This window comes from Gymnodraco acuticeps, unplaced genomic scaffold, assembly GCF_902827175.1.
Source record: "Gymnodraco acuticeps unplaced genomic scaffold, fGymAcu1.1, whole genome shotgun sequence".
Lineage (NCBI taxonomy): Eukaryota > Metazoa > Chordata > Actinopteri > Perciformes > Bathydraconidae > Gymnodraco > Gymnodraco acuticeps.
The window spans coordinates 28046-46555 of NW_022989924.1; the positions used below are offsets into that span (position 1 = coordinate 28046).

Below are 18510 nucleotides of genomic sequence, written 5' to 3' on the forward strand. Positions count from 1 at the left end.
TGCAGTGCAAGTGAAATGTTCTGTAACGCACGAGTCAACACGTTCCATGTTCTTTTGAGAAATCGAATGTACAAATTCATCTGTCGATTGAATGTTTCTCATAACTCTGTCATTATGCTGCTTTCAAATCCGTGTTTCAGTGCTGTACGATACCAGTCACCTCTGTGGAAACATTGGTATAACTGCCTTTTTTAATTTATATTTGAGTGTTGTATGTTTTTGTAATAATGGACCAAGAGTCTCTTTAAATAAAAGATGATAACAAGCTAAGCTACCAAGCACACAAACACCTGCGAACGGGGTAAACATGTATAATATTATCATTTTAGACTTCTTAGAAGTTCTGTTAGTACATTCAAGCGCACAGCACGACATTTTAATTGTCTGGTATTTGTAACAATATTCCCTAAAAGGCACAATCACCACGAACACGGCTAAAGCTAAAGGGTCAAGTACAGTACTATGACGAACTAACGTTGTAGCTAGCCTCTATGGTTGTAGCCTAGCAGAGTGGACAAGTTGCTGTTAGCTGACAGTGAGGCATGTACGTGTCCATCAAAGTGACCACGCCCTAATTTATGCAAAAACTTTAAGACCTAATATAAATAAAAGAGTCGTGTTAGAAAACAATTCACTCACAGATTCATAATCATGAAGGTGGAATCTAACTATATCGATAATAATATTTATTGCATCCATGGGTAGAAACATGTTTTTTTCTGCTGTAAAGTTGGGCATTTTAACATGGGGGTCTATGGAAATTGCTCCTTTCTGCAGCCAGTCCCTAGCGGCCCATGTATGAACTGCAGTGTGTGGCACTTCCGTATTGGCGTCCCGGCTGTTCCCCAGAGTTTGCCGCTTGGTTATTACCCGTCCCCTTGTGTGTTATGTAGCTTTTTCTGCATGTAAACGGTCTGCAGAGTCACAAACCCTAAAACTACACCCTGTAGCGAGTAAAACTCTAACACAGAAAATACCTGTCTATGCTGCCCCAGAACGCCTCGTTGGAGATTTCTCTTGATAAATCAATTTAGCGAAAATGAAGGCTATTAAAAAGTATTAAATGGCATTTTCCAAGGTATTACATTTTGTAGCTTGTTTTCAATAAGTATATAAATTGTCCAAAGAGGTTGTATTCTACAGTCTGCCTGAATGTAATCATTGCGTAGGTGTGTAGTGTGATTCTGTGTAGTTTATTGATGGCATCCCGTTGGATTTGACGTCATCTGAACAGGACATCGCGCGCTCACTGCTTGATAGCGCGCGAAGGTCCGTTTACGCCGGTTGTTAAACAACATCGTTATGGGGAAATGCAAGTTTGCGTCCAAATGGTTGGAAGATAAGGAGGAAGGACAATCCATACTGTATATAGTAAATGTGAGGTAAAGTGTCGCCAATGTAACGGGTTAAAACTCCAAGTTGCGATGAGGTCTTAAAATGTATGGAAAGGGTCTTAAAAATGGTCTTAAAAGGTATTACATTTGACTTCAGGATTCCTGCATATACCCTGGTCCGGGCCCGGCGCCACGAGGGGGCAAAAGGGGGCATTGCCCCCTCAGTTGTATTCTTTGCCCCCTCACTTTGAGCATCAAAAAGTACAATAAATGTCACAATTATTAAATAACTTTAAATAATTATTTTCCCCAATACACATTACTATGTTTAGATCAGATATGTGGGCAGGCAGTCAAGCAACGTGTAAAAAAAGCCTCAACCCCAAGTGAGCTTGTAGTCTTAATTAATGTTAGCGTGTGTGCTTAGCTGTAAACACAGTCGGATGGGTGACCAAAACGTCCCCGTTTTCTGGCCAAAGTCCCCGTTTCCGGTGGCCTGTACCCGGTTGAAACTCCCGAAAATGTTCCCGTTTATGAATGTGTGTTAAAAAACATTTATAAACCAGTTCTAACATCAACACAGGCTCAAGATGACTAAGCCTTATATTGGCTACTTAGCGAGAATCAACTCAGTGAGCAACAGATACCAAGGATGCTGGCTGATGAAGAAGACGAAGTAAGCTAAGTAGCCAATATAAGGCTTAGCAGTCCAGATAAATGTGGGCTCACTATTTGGCAAGCAACCGGTCACAGTTGCCCTGTTTATCTCATGTCTTATAAAAGCTTATTAATGATTTATAAAGTGTTCACAACCTAATTAATAAATGAATTACAAACTATTTGTAAACCCTTTATAACGGTAGTCTTATTGTAAAGTGGTACCGGATATACTGACTTTGAGCCAAATACTTGTTTTTGGGCTGTATAAATAAATAGACTTGAAACAGTTGCTAATTTAGAGTACTAGCACCTTTTTTAGTAGTAGTAGTAGTAGTAGCATTAATAGTAGTAGTAGTAGTAATAGTAACAGCAGTAGTAGTATTAGTGGTAGTAGTAGTAGCAGTAGTAGTAGCAGTAGTATAGAAGTATATGGCAAGCCATTTGAGTATTTATTCCATATCCTTGATATCAGACGGCAGCTGCCTACACTAGTTGGCTCTTTGATTTCACTTCTTAGATATATGGTCAAACAGTTTGGCACTCTGCTTTACTAGTTAAATAAAACATTATACTAGTAGCTCTTTTTCAGCAACTAGTGCCACTTTTGTCCGACTAGTTAGCACATAAGCCTTACTAGTTACGCCAGGAGCAGCACTTGTAGCACCAAAGTCCCAACTTGTAAGTATGGCAAGCCATTTCAGTATTTATTCCATATCCTTGATATCAGACGGCAGCTGCCTACATACAATTATACTAGTGCATCTAGTGGACAATTTGGACCTCACTAGTTAACTAGTACACATTTTGAGCCTCACTAGTCAGCTTGTAAGACCAAAAGAGGCTTCAACTAGTTAACTAGTGAACATTTTTGAACATAACGTGTAAGCTGCAATATGCATCCACAAGTTAACTAGTCGCAGTTCATATGGCCAACACGTTAACTACTCAGCCATATGCAAATGAAGCAGGCGGGACCCAGATTCTGATTGGTCAGTTCAGCTCTGTGAGGGAGAGCCTTAGGGGGCGTTCTCCTGCAATGTTTTTAGCAACGTCTCGAAGACGTGTGGTGCATCAGTCGGGTATTTAGTGCCTACTGTTAAAGGTCCCATGTCATGGCCATTTCTACTGATCATATTTCCATTGTTGAGGTCTACTAGAATAGATTTTTTTTAAATCACATTGGTTTCTCATACAGCATCTCTGTATAGTATGTGTATTCACCAGGTATTCACTCTCTGTCCTAAACGGCTTGTTGGAGCTCCTGCCCCCCACTCCCTGTGAGCCCAGTGTGCTCTGATTGGTCGGGACGTTGCGAGGCTTGTTGCTGCTCGCCGCTGCGACGAGGAGCGGACGGGTTTCCGGGACGGCGATACAGCGAGAACAAGCAAAACTCATCCTGAGCACACACAAACACTCACAGCCGAAGTGAAAACAATAAGTGTGGCTTGATATTGAGTAAGAAAAAGGTTTATAACCAGGGCTGCACATAACTGGTGCGCATGCGCACCTCGGCCAAAAAAAGAGCCCCGGGTCATTTGAAAAAAAACGCATTTGCGTACCAACATTGAGAGAGAGGGAGAGAGAAGGGAGAAGAGAGGCGAGAGAAGAGAGAGAGAGAAAGATATTTGCGAGTTCCATATGAACTCAGGGCCGGCCCGTCGCACTGGCGTTGATTTTCGCCTAGGGCGCCAGATCTGTGGAGGCGCTGCGCTGGTAGTTCTGGGAGGGAAAAAAACATTTTTGACTGTTGGTGCTCATCCTAATTTTCGGCCTTGATGTAACAACATTCATAATTAAGTAAATGTACTAACACCCTTTTCACCCCGGTTACACGTTTCATTTGCCCTGTACGATGGGCGCTGTAAGTGATGAAAATGGGGGATGTTGGCTTGTCTGGCGCCCGCAGCTCACAGCCAAAATGCGAGTGAGCGAGGGAGAGAGGGAGGGTGCACCGGTACCAGCGCTGTTGTTATTAGAATCTGGTGCTAGCTGCGGATATAAGAAGAAGATGTTTCTTTCTACAATGATGTGGAGGGAGAGTCCTCTCCAGTCAGGCCGAGAGACTGATAACTACAGCTCAGTGAGGTAAGGACTCTTGAGTGTTTAGATAGTTCACTTTAGTCTAAGTTCAAACGGTTTGGTCACAATTTATGTAAACACATATTTCCAAGGCACTCCTTTATAATTATTGGGATACACAGGTTTGAAATCATTCCAATGTATACTATAGGACAGTAACCAAAAATATCCTTTTAAAACTGGACTTTCAACCCAAAACCAGCTGTTGACTTGTGGATGCAAGCAGCTAATCGCAGACTCAACCAGAGAGAAAATAGTAGGCCTACATCATCAGCTACCATGTCTGACAGAGAGGAAGACAGTGAGGAGAACAGTCAGGAGGGTAGTGATGACAGCTTGTAGGATTACTGGTCGTGCTGATGTTGTCTTGTGTTCGCCTCTGCATGTGTGTTCTGTGTTCACCTCTGCATGTGTGTTCTGTGTTCACCTCTGTGTGTTCTGTGCCGTGTGTCTGACAAATAAAGACCGGTTTATTTATTTCATTTTAAGGATGAGCACCAAGCAACATCTCCAGGTGCTCCTTTGAGAACCAGGGCAAAAAAGTTATGTGCACCCCTGTTTATAACGCTGTGAGAATGGATCTGCGGAGAGCATTTCTCCGCGATCCCAACTCGTCTATTACGAGCGTTCAGGGAGCTCTATGTAAGTCAATTTGGGCCAATCCGGTCATTTGTTGTTGATTTGGGTGTTCACACGTCACAGAACCCAGGAAGCAAACAATGGAAAAAGAGAAATCTCCAACGAGGCGTTCTGTGGCAGCATAGACGGGTCTTTTCTGTGTTAGAGTTTTACTCGCTACAGGGTGTACTTTGAGGGTTTTTGACTCTGCAGACCGTTTACATGCATAAAAACCTTCATAAGTAACACACAAGGGGACGGGTAATAACCGGAAAAGCATGACATGGGACCTTTCAAATATTGTCCGTGGGAAGTCAGTCAGTCAGTGTGTGTTTTGCCTAGAAAAATACATGTTTCTGTTTCTGCTTTGTTCCGCTTTGTGTGTGTGTGTGTGTGTGTTTTTGTTGGTGCGAGTGCGCGTATGCTTGTGTGTGAGAACACCGGCACTCGAGACACAAAAGTAGAGGAAGTGATCGTGGGACATTTTATAAGCGGTGCTCATGAAATTAATAAAGCAGAAACACTGGACAGATATTAAAATCAGGATAACAATAGATCCGTATGATAAACAACCTCTCCATATATTGCCTTAGACTTAGATTTTGCCTTAGCCCCCTTGCCAGCGATTCTCTCACTAGCCTACAACTACAACAAAATGAACATATTTTACCGTGATTTAATTGTAATACACGTTTGAAAATGATGCCGAAGTAACAACATACATGAATTAATGCTTTGACAAGTCTGCAGACAGACAGCAGGCGAAAAACCTTTTAAAATTCGTGTTTTCTGAATAGAGATCGGCTAAGCTAACGCAGTATATGCTCCGACCGTCCACACTCACAACAACGGCCTACAGACATAAATAAAGCAGCGACTGTATTCGCTATGACACAGACAGTCTGTGGTTTGTACTTATTTAACTTTTGTCTAGTTTCTGAACAGATATGAAGAGCTGTGAGCTCTGAGTGCTAACAGCTAAAGGCTGATGTTGGTTTTCTGTGGTTCACATTGAAGATGACGTCACGGCTCCGCCTACACTGCGTTACTATAGTTACTGCCCCTGGCCTACCAAGGCCTAACTATACCTTACTAAGCCATGCGAGGCCCTGCAGTGGGAATGCGCCATAACTCCAGGGACTTTTATTTTATTTGTAATCTGTGTCTGTCCATTTGGTGTAGTATTTTATCCAATATTACATTTGGTTTATATATTAGTCACTTTCTTATGAAAAGGTTATGGTATAATTACAGAGCCTGTCAATTTATAAATTGAGGAAATCAATGTTAGTCTGTTAACCAAAGTGCAGCCATCTAATAATGTACTATCTGTTATTAAAGATCAGATTAAAAGAACAGAATGAGAGGGGTAAATCCGGAATACAAATAAAGAAGCAAAGAGATTGTAGAGCAGTGAGAAGGGAAAAAGCTTGGTGTGTCAATTCATTACATTGCCAGTATTTTGTTGTTTTGAAAAAATAGAATCGCCCCCTCTGATTTTTTAACAGCCCCCTCAGTAATTTCATCCTGGAGCCGGGCCTGCCCATGTCTCGATGTCTCGCAGACCCCACGCAGCAACCAGGAAACGACACCAGTAATCCAGCTCACACTGTCCGCTCCTCGAGCCTCAAAGGGCGGAGCAGCGAGCCCCGCAATGTCCTGCCAACACGGCACCCAGACCCCACGCAGCATTCAGAGAGTGAATACACATACTATACAGAGATGCTGTATGATAAACCAATGCGATTTTGGAACATTGAACAATGTAAATCTATTCTAGTAGACCTCAACAATGGAATTATGATCAGTAGAAATGGCCATGTCATGGGACCTTTAAATCCTTTTTATCACGATAACACAATAGTATAATAAATACTAAAAATACTTTTAAATCAATACAATATTCATTTATTTAGAAAACCGTTATCAAATCAATAATATTTTTTTATACAATATATTTTATCAGTAAAATTACTTTCTAATGATTAAAATATAAATGTAATAAAGCATTTTTTAACTTCTTTAATACATTCCATTAAAACCCTTGAAACGAAGAGGAATATTTGTTTAATCAATTAAATACATTTTGATCAATTAATAATGTTTACATCAATGACAATAATCAATAAATAATCAGTGAATAAACAAAAGTATAAATAAAATATGTTTGAATTCAATCATTTCCCTAAATCAACACGATAATACACAATTTATTATTTACTTTTTAAATCATTCACATCATTTATAAAATAAATACAATACTTATATGTTAAAAAATCAATACATTTTTTTATAAAATGTGTAAATCTGACAAATATTTTTTTAATCAATAACGTAGATTTTAATTTGAAAATATTGTTAAATCAATCAAATTAGTTTTAAATTGAATTATTTACTTTTTCAGATCAACATTTGAACATATTACATTTGTTTTATTAATGAATGAACTCATCGATGTCGGGTTCAGGAGCCATTTTGCTGACTCATGTTAACTGAGAGGAGACGCCATCTTTATCTTTGTCTGATATTAGTATTAGGATGCAGCACGAGAGACCTGAACCTGGACCTGAACCTGGACCTGAACCTGGACCTGAACCTGAAGATGGACCTGGATCCAGCTGTGCGTCCATAAAGAGTGACTGGTCTATGGATAATCCTTTTAACTTTAAATCTGGACGTCCTGCAGAGGGAAGGTGAGAATGTGTAACGTGATCAGCTTCTTTCTGTTCCTTGCACCATCAGCTGCTGGGAGGCTTCTGATGGTCGGACGCTTTCAGGCCTCAGTAATGTTGGTGTTTTTATAACCCCCCCCCCCCTACCTGCTGATCCACAGTTACCCTGTTATTCTGTCTTCATCTCAGAACACCTTCAGTAAACTGTGTGCAGATTAGAGTCTTTAAATGTTCTTGATGTTTTCTCCACAGAGTTCTGCCGGAGTTCTTAGAGGTTCCCAGTGATCAGTCTCCCCCGAAGCATCACACAGACCTGGACTCCATATTTATGGTGTGTACAAATATACATTTACTATGAACTACAGATGAGCTACCATTCAGTTCCTAACAGTGTCCATGCTGCTCTGTTTAGACCAGCAGGCCTTCAGACGGACAGATGAACCACATGTTGTCTTCTTTAAATTAACTGTTGTTGCGTCGGTGGACCTGTGTTAATCTCTGACTATTAATCAGACCTACTGATTGACCTATCAGAAGCTATTGAGTCTATGCAAGTGTACCACCAGGCTCAGATTCACCTCTGAAAGGTTTTACCTCTACTAACTTCTGGAGAACCAGGTTCAATTAAATGCTGATTTAAGGCAGACGACTAAATCTGTTTAAGAGATCCCAGAGGATTCTGTAGTGAGGTGTGGCCCTACCTAAGTGTGAGTGTGGCAGTGGTGCAATCCAAGAGGGTAGGATGATTATAGAAAAAAGAGGATATCAAGATTTGTATCCGGTGTTATTTTTTCAATAATGTCCGACTTGCTGCACATTATCCCTAACATAATAACTTTAGCTTTAACGATATTCATCTGATCAATGTTCATCAATCTGTTCCAGCTGCTGGAGGAGAACATCGTCACTTTTGTGAAGAACGAGCTGAAGAAGATACAGAAGGCTCTGAGTTCAGATTACCCAGAAGGCTTAGAGAGTCAGAGGGAGGATGAGGAGGTGTTGGACGATGAGGATGAAGAGCAGAGGAGGAGCAGAGAGGCATTTCTGAACATCACACTGCACTTCCTGAGGAGCATGAAGCAGGAGGAGCTGGCTTACCGTCTGCAGAGCAGTAAGAGGGTTTAACACATTTAACATGATGGAGAGGAGATGGAGGAACATGGAGAAGTTTACATGTACACGTCTGCATCAGTGTGTCCTCTGAGGAGCTGATTCAAACTATACAGCCACACTTAAATGTTCAGATTCTCAGTGTTTCTGCAGGATCCACTCACTGATTCCACTTGTTGTTTGTTCATTCAGGAACTCCTGCTGCAGTGTGCAGTAAACTCAAATCCACCCTAAAGGAGAAGTTCCAGTGTGTGTTTGAGGGCATTGCTAAAGCAGGAAACCCAACCCTCCTGAACCAGATCTACACAGAGCTCTACATCACAGAGGGGGGGTCTGCAGAGGTCAACAAGGAACATGAGGTCAGACAGATTGAAAAAGCATCCAGGAAACCAAACAGACCAGAAACAACCATCAGACAAGAAGACCTCTTTAAAGCCTCACCTGGAAGAGATGCACCAATCAGAGTGATGACAAAGGGAGTGGCTGGCATTGGGAAAACATTCTTAACACAGAAGTTCACTCTGGACTGGGCTGAAGGCAAAGCCAACCAGGACTTCCAGTTCATATTTCCATTCACCTTCAGAGAGCTGAACGTGGTGAGAGAGAACAAGTACAGCTTGGTGGAACTTGTTCATCACTTCTTCACTGAAACCAGAGACGCAGGAATCTGCAGCTTTGATCAGTTCCCGGTTGTGTTCATCTTTGACGGTCTGGATGAGTGTCGACCTCCTCTGGACTTCCACAACACTGAGATCCTGACTGATGTCACAGAGTCCACCTCAGTGGATGTGCTGCTGACAAACCTCATCAGGGGAAAGCTGCTTCCCTCTGCTCGCCTCTGGATAACCACACGACCTGCAGCAGCCAATCAGATCCCTCCTGAGTGTGTGGACATGGTGACAGAGGTCAGAGGGTTCACTGACCCACAGAAGGAGGATTACTTCAGGAAGAGATTCAGAGTTCAGAAGCAGGCCGGCACCATCATCTCCCACATCAAGAGATCACGAAGCCTCCACATCATGTGCCACATCCCAGTCTTCTGCTGGATCTCTGCTACAGTTCTGGAGGAGGTGTTGAAAACCGGAGAGGGAGGAGAGCTGCCCAAGACCCTGACTGAGATGTACATCCACTTCCTGGTGGTTCAGTCCAAAGTGAAGAACATCAAGTATGATGGAGGAGCTGAGACAGATTCACACTGGAGTCCAGAGAGCACGGAGATGATGGAGTCTCTGGGAAAACTGGCTTTTGAGCAGCTGCTGAAAGGCAACCTGATCTTCTATGAGTCCGACCTGACAGAGTGCGGCATCGATATCACAGCAGCCTCAGTGTACTCAGGAGTGTTCACACAGGTCTTTAGAGAGGAGAGAGGACTGTACCATGACAAGGTGTTCTGCTTCATCCATCTGAGTATTCAGGAGTTTCTGGCTGCTCTTCATGTCCATCTGACCTTCATCACCTCTGGAGTCAACCTGCTGTCAGAAGAACCAACAACCTCCCAGCAGTGTGAGGTCAAACCTAAACTAACATATTTCTACCAGAGTGCTGTGGACCAGGCCTTACAGAGTCCAAACGGACACCTGGACTTGTTCCTTCGCTTCCTCCTGGGTCTTTCTCTGCAGACCAATCAGAAACTCCTACTTGGTCTGCTGACACAGACAGAAAGTAGCGCAGAGATCAACCAGGATACAGTCCAGTACATCAAGAAGAACATTGAAGAGGATCTGTCTCCAGAGAGAAGCATCAACCTGTTCCACTGTCTGAATGAACTGAATGATTGTTTTCTAGTGGAGCAGATCCAACAGTACCTGAGTTCAGGACGTCTCTCTGAAGAAAAACTGTCTCCTGCTCAGTGGTCAGCTCTGGTCTTCATCTTACTGTCATCAGGAAAAGATCTGGAGGTGTTTGACCTGCAGAAATACTGTGCTTCAGAGGAGGCTCTTCTGGGGCTGCTGCCAGTGGTCAAAGCCTCCAACAAAGCTATGTAGGTGAACACACAACTATCCAGGTTAAATGTCTTCCTTAATTATTCTGAAAATGATAATTGATTTCTTCTGTATGACTGATTCCTCTCCAGACTGAGTGGCTGTAACCTGTCAGAGAGAAGCTGTGAAGCTCTGTCCTCGGTCCTCAGCTCCCAGTCCTCTAGTCTGAGAGAGCTGGACCTGAGTACCAACGACCTGCAGGATTCAGGAGTGAAGCTCCTGTCTGCTGGACTGGAGAGTCCACACTGTGAACTGCAGACTCTCAGGTTAGTGAAAAGCTGTTTAAAAATGTTGACCATCTGAACACCTGATTACTTCATATCGTAACTATTGGATGGACCTTTCATTTAATTATGTTAGTGTTTGTACAGAAGCTCTGTCCTCAGCTCCTGGGTTGCGGTCCAATAGTCCAAAAATCAGCTCCTAACGTCTAACCCTATCTCCTATTCCTTGACCTCTGAGTGAAACGTCACGGGGTTAAGGGATAGTGGATAGGAGAATTCAGAAGGACTTAGGAGAAGAGACCGCGGTACTTTAGAGAATCCGAATGCACTTTCACTATCCGACGTGTTTATGATGCGCCAGCGGACGTCCTGAATGTGCGTCTGCTGCTGTGGGGTAACTATGGAAACTACAGTTTTCTATACAGCGGACTACAACATGGATGTTTAATAAGAACGAGGGACTCATCTAGAGACTCTGCACCGTGCTCTGATGCTGTTGTTTTATGAACGTGGACAACAGAGAAACATATTCTTCAGGACCAAAGTTGGAATTGAAATAAAAAATGAAAGTGAAACTTATGCTCGTCACCCTCTCCCTCCGGTCCACATTAATACAAATGATCCCAATACGTATGATTGTATGAAAATATCTTAAAATCAATACAAATGTATTTATTATAAACGTTAGTCCTTAACACCTATCACTGTGTATATCACCATTCAAACATCTTTTAAAAGTTGAACAAACCCCACACAGCTCAGTAAAGACTGTGAAATGTTGACTTTATTTGATCATTTCAGTAAAAACTAACGTTCATATTTCTTTTTGATTATAATACTGATGAACGTTCAGAACAAAGCACTTTGGCAACTTACCACATACGTTTTAAAATGCTTAATAAGCACCGTAACCTTCATGATATCATTTCTCGGTCATAATCGGTTGTTTCTGTGAACGGCCGACTGTTGAGTGACGGCAAATGCTGCGGCAGCATTTTCTCCTCTCCTTTCGGTGAGGGAGGTCCAGTGGTTCCTAAGCTAAAGGAGGTTATAAAGGAAGTTTGAAACCTCCTTTCCTTTCATCTAGAGAATTCGAACGGCACTTATCATGGCTGCCACTGAGGGACTTCCGGGTCATTTCACTCGGTTAGGAAGGTTCCAGCTAAATGGACTATTGGACTGCGACCCCTGCTCTAGTCTGAGCTGGACCTGAGGAACAAGTCAAATGTTGACGCTTTATTATCATCCAGTATTAAACGTGGCAGCAATGTTATACTGAAGTTGTTTGCTAATGTAGTAACTTTGATCATATTAGTCTGTATGTAAACTTGTTTGTAGTCCAAAGAGAATAATACATAGGTTCGGGTTGTAATGTCGGTTCAACTAATTGTCCATTTAATCCCATTGGTTAAAATGGTGACTGTAAAAAGCATTTTTAGCTATTAGGCTATAGAAATGTTACTACAGACCTGAGGATCTGATGATACCACCACAGAGTTTGTCATCAACATTTGGTTGAAGGTTTTCAGCTACAAAAGACGAAGATGATCCACATTATCCTCGAATGTGTTTGTTAGAGAAATCAACAAAGTTCTTTTAGAAATCACCACTCAGGTAAAAAGTGGCCGGCTGTTCCTACCTTTCCCCCCTCCAGATATCTCTGTGTCTTCTTACATTAAACAATTATATAATCAGTGTGTGTGTGTGTGTGTGTGTGTGTGTGTGTGTGTGTGTGTGTGTGTGTGTGTGTGTGTTCAGTCTGGCAGGCTGTCTGGTCACAGAGGAAGGCTGTGTTTCTCTGGCTTCAGCTCTGAGCTCCAACCCCTCCCATATGAGAGAGCTGGACCTGAGCTACAATTATCCAGGAGACTCAGGAGAGCAGCTGCTGTCTGCTGGATGTGAGGATCCAGACTGGAGACTGGAGACACTCAGGTATGGACAGACAGACAGACACACAGACAGTGTCTCTGTCACTGACTGAGGGACTCTGCTTCCTGTTTAATGGTGGATATAAGTGAAGGTGTATGAAGTTGATCCTGACTGTGTTTATTCCTGCAGGATGGACCATGGTGGACTGCAGTGGTTGAAACCTGGCCTGAGGAAGTGTGAGTGTGTTTTCAGTTTGATTCCTCAGAGTTACAGGTTACACTGCACATGAGATCCAGAAACACAACAAAGTGAACACAGAACCAACAGATACACAATTCTTTACAGAAAGCTCACTTCTTTTTTCCACTGTTATAGGTATATTCTCATATATTTAGGGTTTCAAATGCATTCTTTTTTTTTTTGTATAATTAGATTTTTTTTAACAGGATGAGTGAGAGAACTACATTACATTCAACATTTTCATGACACCAAGAAATTAATTGGCAACAAAAATGTACTTAAAATAAATAGTACCAATTAATAAATGAATACTGCATCCCCACTCATTTTTTCAAAACAAACAAACACTGACCAGTTTTGTAATATCAGTTTCTTATAAATGAATGATGCATACATTGTTTGCCATCCAGTTGGGTAGTTTATTCTCTGGGTATTTTGGAAAAGGCAGACTATTGGTTTTTGACAGCCAATTTCGGATCTCATCCCAAGTTGTTTTTATTTTATAACATTTCCAAAAGGCATGCATGAGGGAGTCACTCTCAGTAAAACATTTTAGACATTTATCGGAGGAACTGCTATCAAATGTCTGTATTTTCTCCCTATAATACATTCTTGTCATTAGTTGATATTGAATTAATCGTAGATTTTCGTTTGTAGTCACTGTATATGTAAGTTGTAAGCATTCCTTCCATTTTAGTTTTTCGTCTTCCATGTCCAGGTCTTTGTTCCACTTAGTGTAAATATAGTAATCCCTATTGTCCTCAGCACTGATACAGATATGACATACCACACAGATTAATGTTCTCTTTTTAATGTTTGCTTTTAGAATTCCCCTTCAGTTGAAACTCTGTTTTTAACGTCCACATTTCCTGTGAACCAATTTTTAAACTTCAAATATTTAAAAGCATCGGTGTCTCTTAGTCCATATTAACTCTTTACTTCCTGAAATGAAAGTATTGAGCTTTCCTTTACAATATCTGATCATTGAACAATTCCTCAATGTATCCACGTCAGCCAGTGTGACTGGGACCTTTGAAGAGTTATTCATGGAGTATTCCAGAGTTATTTATGTTTAGGGAATTCTATTTCCTGACCTTGTATCTTTTTTATTTATTTCCACACAGACGATGAACTATTAATTACAAAATGTACAGTTTTTTTTCTTAGAAAGAAGAGTAACTGTAACTGATGGCTTTCAATCTCTACCCAAGGTTCTTCATTTGTGTTGTTTACTATTTAGTCAATATAAAACATACTTTCAAATGTATTCAGCTCCAGTTCCTAAAAAACAGTTTAGAAATGTTCTCAGTACGCTCACCCCACAGGCTCTGGTTACTGCATACAAAGAGTAACAAAGGAACTAAAGGGGAACAGCAGACAGTAGAACTCACAAAGCAGAGGCCCTGACACACCAGGCCGAAATCGGCCGTTTTCGTTAGTCGGACGACGAAGCGTGCCCTGTGGCCCAAACTCAATTTGGTGTGTCCCGCACCGTCGGCCGTGATACGCCTTATTTTACCTTTCATGGCCGACGCACGGCCGATTCAACATGCGTCAGCCACAGGCAGTCGGACAAAGAAATCACTCTGATTGGCTGTTCAGCTAGCGAATCGGTGCATGAGAAGCGAAACGGTTGCTTGAGAATGTCTTCCACAAGCAACACTCCAATGGCTCCAGTACCGCACGAAACATGTTTTCGATGGACGAGAGTGAAAATGGAACGCACACGCTATTTGTTGTTTGTTCTGTTCTTCTTCTCTGTCTTCCGGTTGTTGCCTCTTTTGAATGACGAATACACACTACCTCCGCCTGCTGGTAAGGAGAGTTATTGCCACTCACGCATGCGCACTTCGTACGTGCTCGGCTGAAGTCTTTGCGGTGTGTTCCAGTGTGACACATGGCCAACAAGAGAACACGCCGACGCAACAGTCGGCGTCGACATCGGCGAGTTCTCTGGTGACTGCTTGGTGTGTCAGGGCCCAGCTCACCAATGCAAGGCAAGTTTATTTATATAGCACCTTTCAACACAAGGCAATTCAAAGTGCTTTACAAAAAATGAAAGACATTAAGAAAAGGGCATTTAAAATCAGTCATTAAAAAGAAAAGATAAGAAAATAAACATTAAAAGAAAAAGTACATGGATAAAAGTTACAGTGCAGTTTAAGATGTGAATAGTTCAATTAAAAGCAGCGACAAAAAGAAAAGTCTTCAGCCTGGATTTAAAAGTAGTCAGAGTTGCAGCGGACCTGCAGGTTTCTGGGAGTTTGTTCCAGATATTTGGAGCATAATAACTGAACGCTGCTTCTCCATGTTTAGTTCTGACTCTGGGGACAGAAAGCTGACCAGTCCCTGAAGACCTGAGAGATCTGGATGGTTCATAATTTAGCAGGAGGTCAGAAATGTATTTTGGGCCTAAACCATTCAGTGCTTTTTAAACCAGCAGCAGTATTTTGAAATCTATTCTTTGACACACAGGAAGCCAGTGTAAAGACTTCAGAACAGGAGTGATGTGATCCACTTTCTTAGTGTCAGTGAGGACTCGAGCAGCAGCGTTCTGAATCAGCTGCAGCTTCCTAATAGATTTTTTAGTGAGACCTGTGAAGACACCATTACAGTAGTCCAGTCTACTGAAGATAAAAGCATGGACAAGTTTTTCCAAATCCTGCTGTGACATTAGTCTTTTAATCCTAGATATATTCTTTAGGTGATAGTAGGCTGATTTAGTAACTGTTTTAATGTGACTGTTGAAACTCAGGTCAGAGTCCATGACTACACCTAGATTTCTGGCTTTATCTGTTGTTTTGAACATTGCACACTGAAGCTCAGCGCTAACTTTTATACGTTCTGCCTTGGCTCCAAAAACCATTACCTCAGTTTTATCTTTGTTTAATTTGAGAAAGTTCTGACACATCCAGTCATTGATTTGTTCAATGCACTTACTCAGTGTTTGAATTGGAGCATAGTCTCCTGGTGAAATTGTTACTTAAATTTGTGTGTCATCCGCATAGCTATGGTAACTTATTTTGTTGTTTTTCATTATCTGAGCCAGTGGTAGGCACCAGGTGTCCACCTGTGCATTTAAAGAAGAAGAGTGAAAGTAACGTCTCTGAGTACCAGGAGAAGTGCTTTATAAATACCATGTATTTTATTATTACTCTAAATCAGTGCTTGAATTGGGCCGGTACTAACCGGTACGCAGTACCGGCACTTCTGATTTTTACCCATGTGGTACCGGCACTTCTTACTGAGTACCGGTAAGGTGCCGGTGCTCAGTAAAATGCCGGTACTCAGCCGCCGGCCGGCGGCGGCACGTCATGGCGCATGACAACAAATATGCCCAGCCGGCGGCCGGCAAATATGCAGCCGGCGGCATCTCATGATGCATCTATGACGCGCCGCAGCGATAGACTAGAGCAGAAAAAACATCACATCACGTTAGCATTTCAAAAATGTTAGCATGGCTTAATAATAGTGCGAAAAGACAGCGGTTGTCGCATTTCAGATGCACCCTGAGTCATTTTGTTTAAGTACAGTGAGCCTTTCTAAAATATACAGTAAAGAGACAAACCCACCAGCATTATAGGATATACTATGACTTTGAGCCAAATACTTGTTTTTGGGCTGTATACATACATTGACTTGAAACAGCTGCTGATTTAGAGTACTGGCACCTTTTTTATTCCAATTCAAACACTGCTCTAAATGATAACCAAGAAGCAGATTCAGGCAGTTGCTCTACCTGTTCCAAATATTGGACTACACATTACACTTTCTTTCAATCTCTAAAACACACTTTTTGAAAGCAGGGCTTATTTTCTCAGAACACTAAACACCATTCACACAAAGTGCAAAACCCCTGATATATCCTGCAGAATGAAGCCCTGCAGCAGAACTCCAGAAACACTCACCAGAAGCTAACTGCTGCCCCAAATGGCTCTCACTTCACTGACAGGACAAGACTCTGTGTCCAGCACCACACTGTGGAGCTTCATCTGAAGCACTCTCATCTGTTATGGTGATCTGTAGAGAATTCTGCATCTAAAGAGTGTTCAAGTCTACAGAAACGTGTAGAAACACAAATATACTGTTCTTACTTTTAGTTTCCTCCAAAAGAGAAAAGGTGCTACATTCATGCACAGCACATAGTTACAGATGTGTAAATCAAAATGACACTTCTGTCAAAAACAGGAAATGGAAAAAATAAATATTTTTAGAAAAAACAGAGGACAGAAAAATACTCAGGCACCTCCTCACTGGGTCTGACCTCAGCTCCTCACTGGGTCTGACCTCTGCTCCTCACTGGGTCTGACCTCAGCTCCTCACTGGGTCTGACCTCAGCTCCTCACTGGGTCTGACCTCTGCTCCTCACTGGGTCTGACCTCTGCTCCTCACTGGGTCTGACCTCTGCTCCTCACTGGGTCTGACCTCAGCTCCTCACTGGGTCTGACCTCAGCTCCTGACTGGGTCTGACCTCAGCTCCTCACTGGGTCTGACCTCAGCTCCTCACTGGGTCTGACCTCTGCTCCTCACTGGGTCTGACCTCAGCTCCTCACTGGGTCTGACCTCAGCTCCTCACTGGGTCTGACCTCAGCTCCTCACTGGGTCTGACCTCAGCTCCTCACTGGGTCTGACCTCAGCTCCTCACTGGGTCTGACCTCTGCTCCTCACTGGGTCTGACCTCAGCTCCTCACTGGGTCTGACCTCTGCTCCTCACTGGGTCTGACCTCTGCTCCTCACTGGGTCTGACCTCTGCTCCTCACTGGGTCTGACCTCTGCTCCTCACTGGGTCTGACCTCTGCTCCTCACTGGGTCTGACCTCTGCTCCTCACTGGGTCTGACCTCTGCTCCTCACTGGGTCTGACCTCTGCTCCTCACTGGGTCTGACCTCAGCTCCTCACTGGGTCTGACCTCAGCTCCTCACTGGGTCTGACCTCAGCTCCTCACTGGGTCTGACCTCAGCTCCTCACTGGGTCTGACCTCAGCTCCTCACTGGGTCTGACCTCAGCTCCTCACTGGGTCTGACCTCAGCTCCTTACTGGGTCTGACCTCTGCTCCTCACTGGGTCTGACCTCTGCTCCTTACTGGGTCTGACCTCTAGCTCCTACTGGGTCTGACCTCAGCTCCTCACTGGGTCTGACCTCAGCTCCTCACTGGGTCTGACCTCAGCTCCTCACTGGGTTCTGACCTCAGCTCCTCACTGGGTTCTGACCTCAGCTCCTCACTGGGTTCTGACCTCAGCTCCTCACTGGGTCTGACCTCATGCTCCTCACTGGGCCTGACCTCTGCTCCTCACTGGGTCTGACCTCATGCTCCTCACTGGGTCTGACCTCAGCTCCTCACTGGGTCTGACCTCATGCTCCTCACTGGGTCTGACCTCAGCTCCTCACTGGGTCTGACCTCAGCTCCTCACTGGGTCTGACCTCAGCTCCTCACTGGGTCTGACCTCAGCTCCTCACTGGGGTCTGACCTCAGCTCCTCACTGGGTCTGACCTCTGCTCCTCACTGGGTCTGACCTCAGCTCCTCACTGGGTCTGACCTCAGCTCCTCACTGGGTCTGACCTCTGCTCCTCACTGGGTCTGACCTCTGCTCCTCATACACAGAAGAAACATCGCCTATAGGCCTGATGGTCATACAGATACAGGCTAAATGCTGCAGATTACTCTCCATCTGACTTTGGTTCATCCTCTCTCTCTCTCTCTCTCTCTCTCTCTCTCTCTCTCT

General features: G+C 43.2%; 1 protein-coding gene across 4 annotated transcripts in view; it reads left to right on the forward strand.

The window, feature by feature from the left end:
* Window positions 1-18510, forward strand: part of LOC117542297 (NLR family CARD domain-containing protein 3-like) — a 32068-nt gene that overhangs the window by 8875 nt on the left and 4683 nt on the right. For 3 of the 4 annotated variants that reach the window (XM_034209869.1, XM_034209866.1, XM_034209867.1), the window contains 7 exons: window positions 7223-7384; window positions 7616-7694; window positions 8249-8474; window positions 8666-10454; window positions 10548-10721; window positions 12438-12611; window positions 12738-12784. In XM_034209869.1, coding sequence (XP_034065760.1) covers window positions 7230-7384; window positions 7616-7694; window positions 8249-8474; window positions 8666-10454; window positions 10548-10721; window positions 12438-12611; window positions 12738-12784 — 2644 coding nt within the window. In that variant the 5' untranslated portion in view covers window positions 7223-7229. Of the gene's footprint in view, window positions 1-6846; window positions 7385-7615; window positions 7695-8248; window positions 8475-8665; window positions 10455-10547; window positions 10722-12437; window positions 12612-12737; window positions 12785-18510 lie in introns of those variants that run through there. The other variant, XM_034209868.1, reaches the window with a different exon arrangement.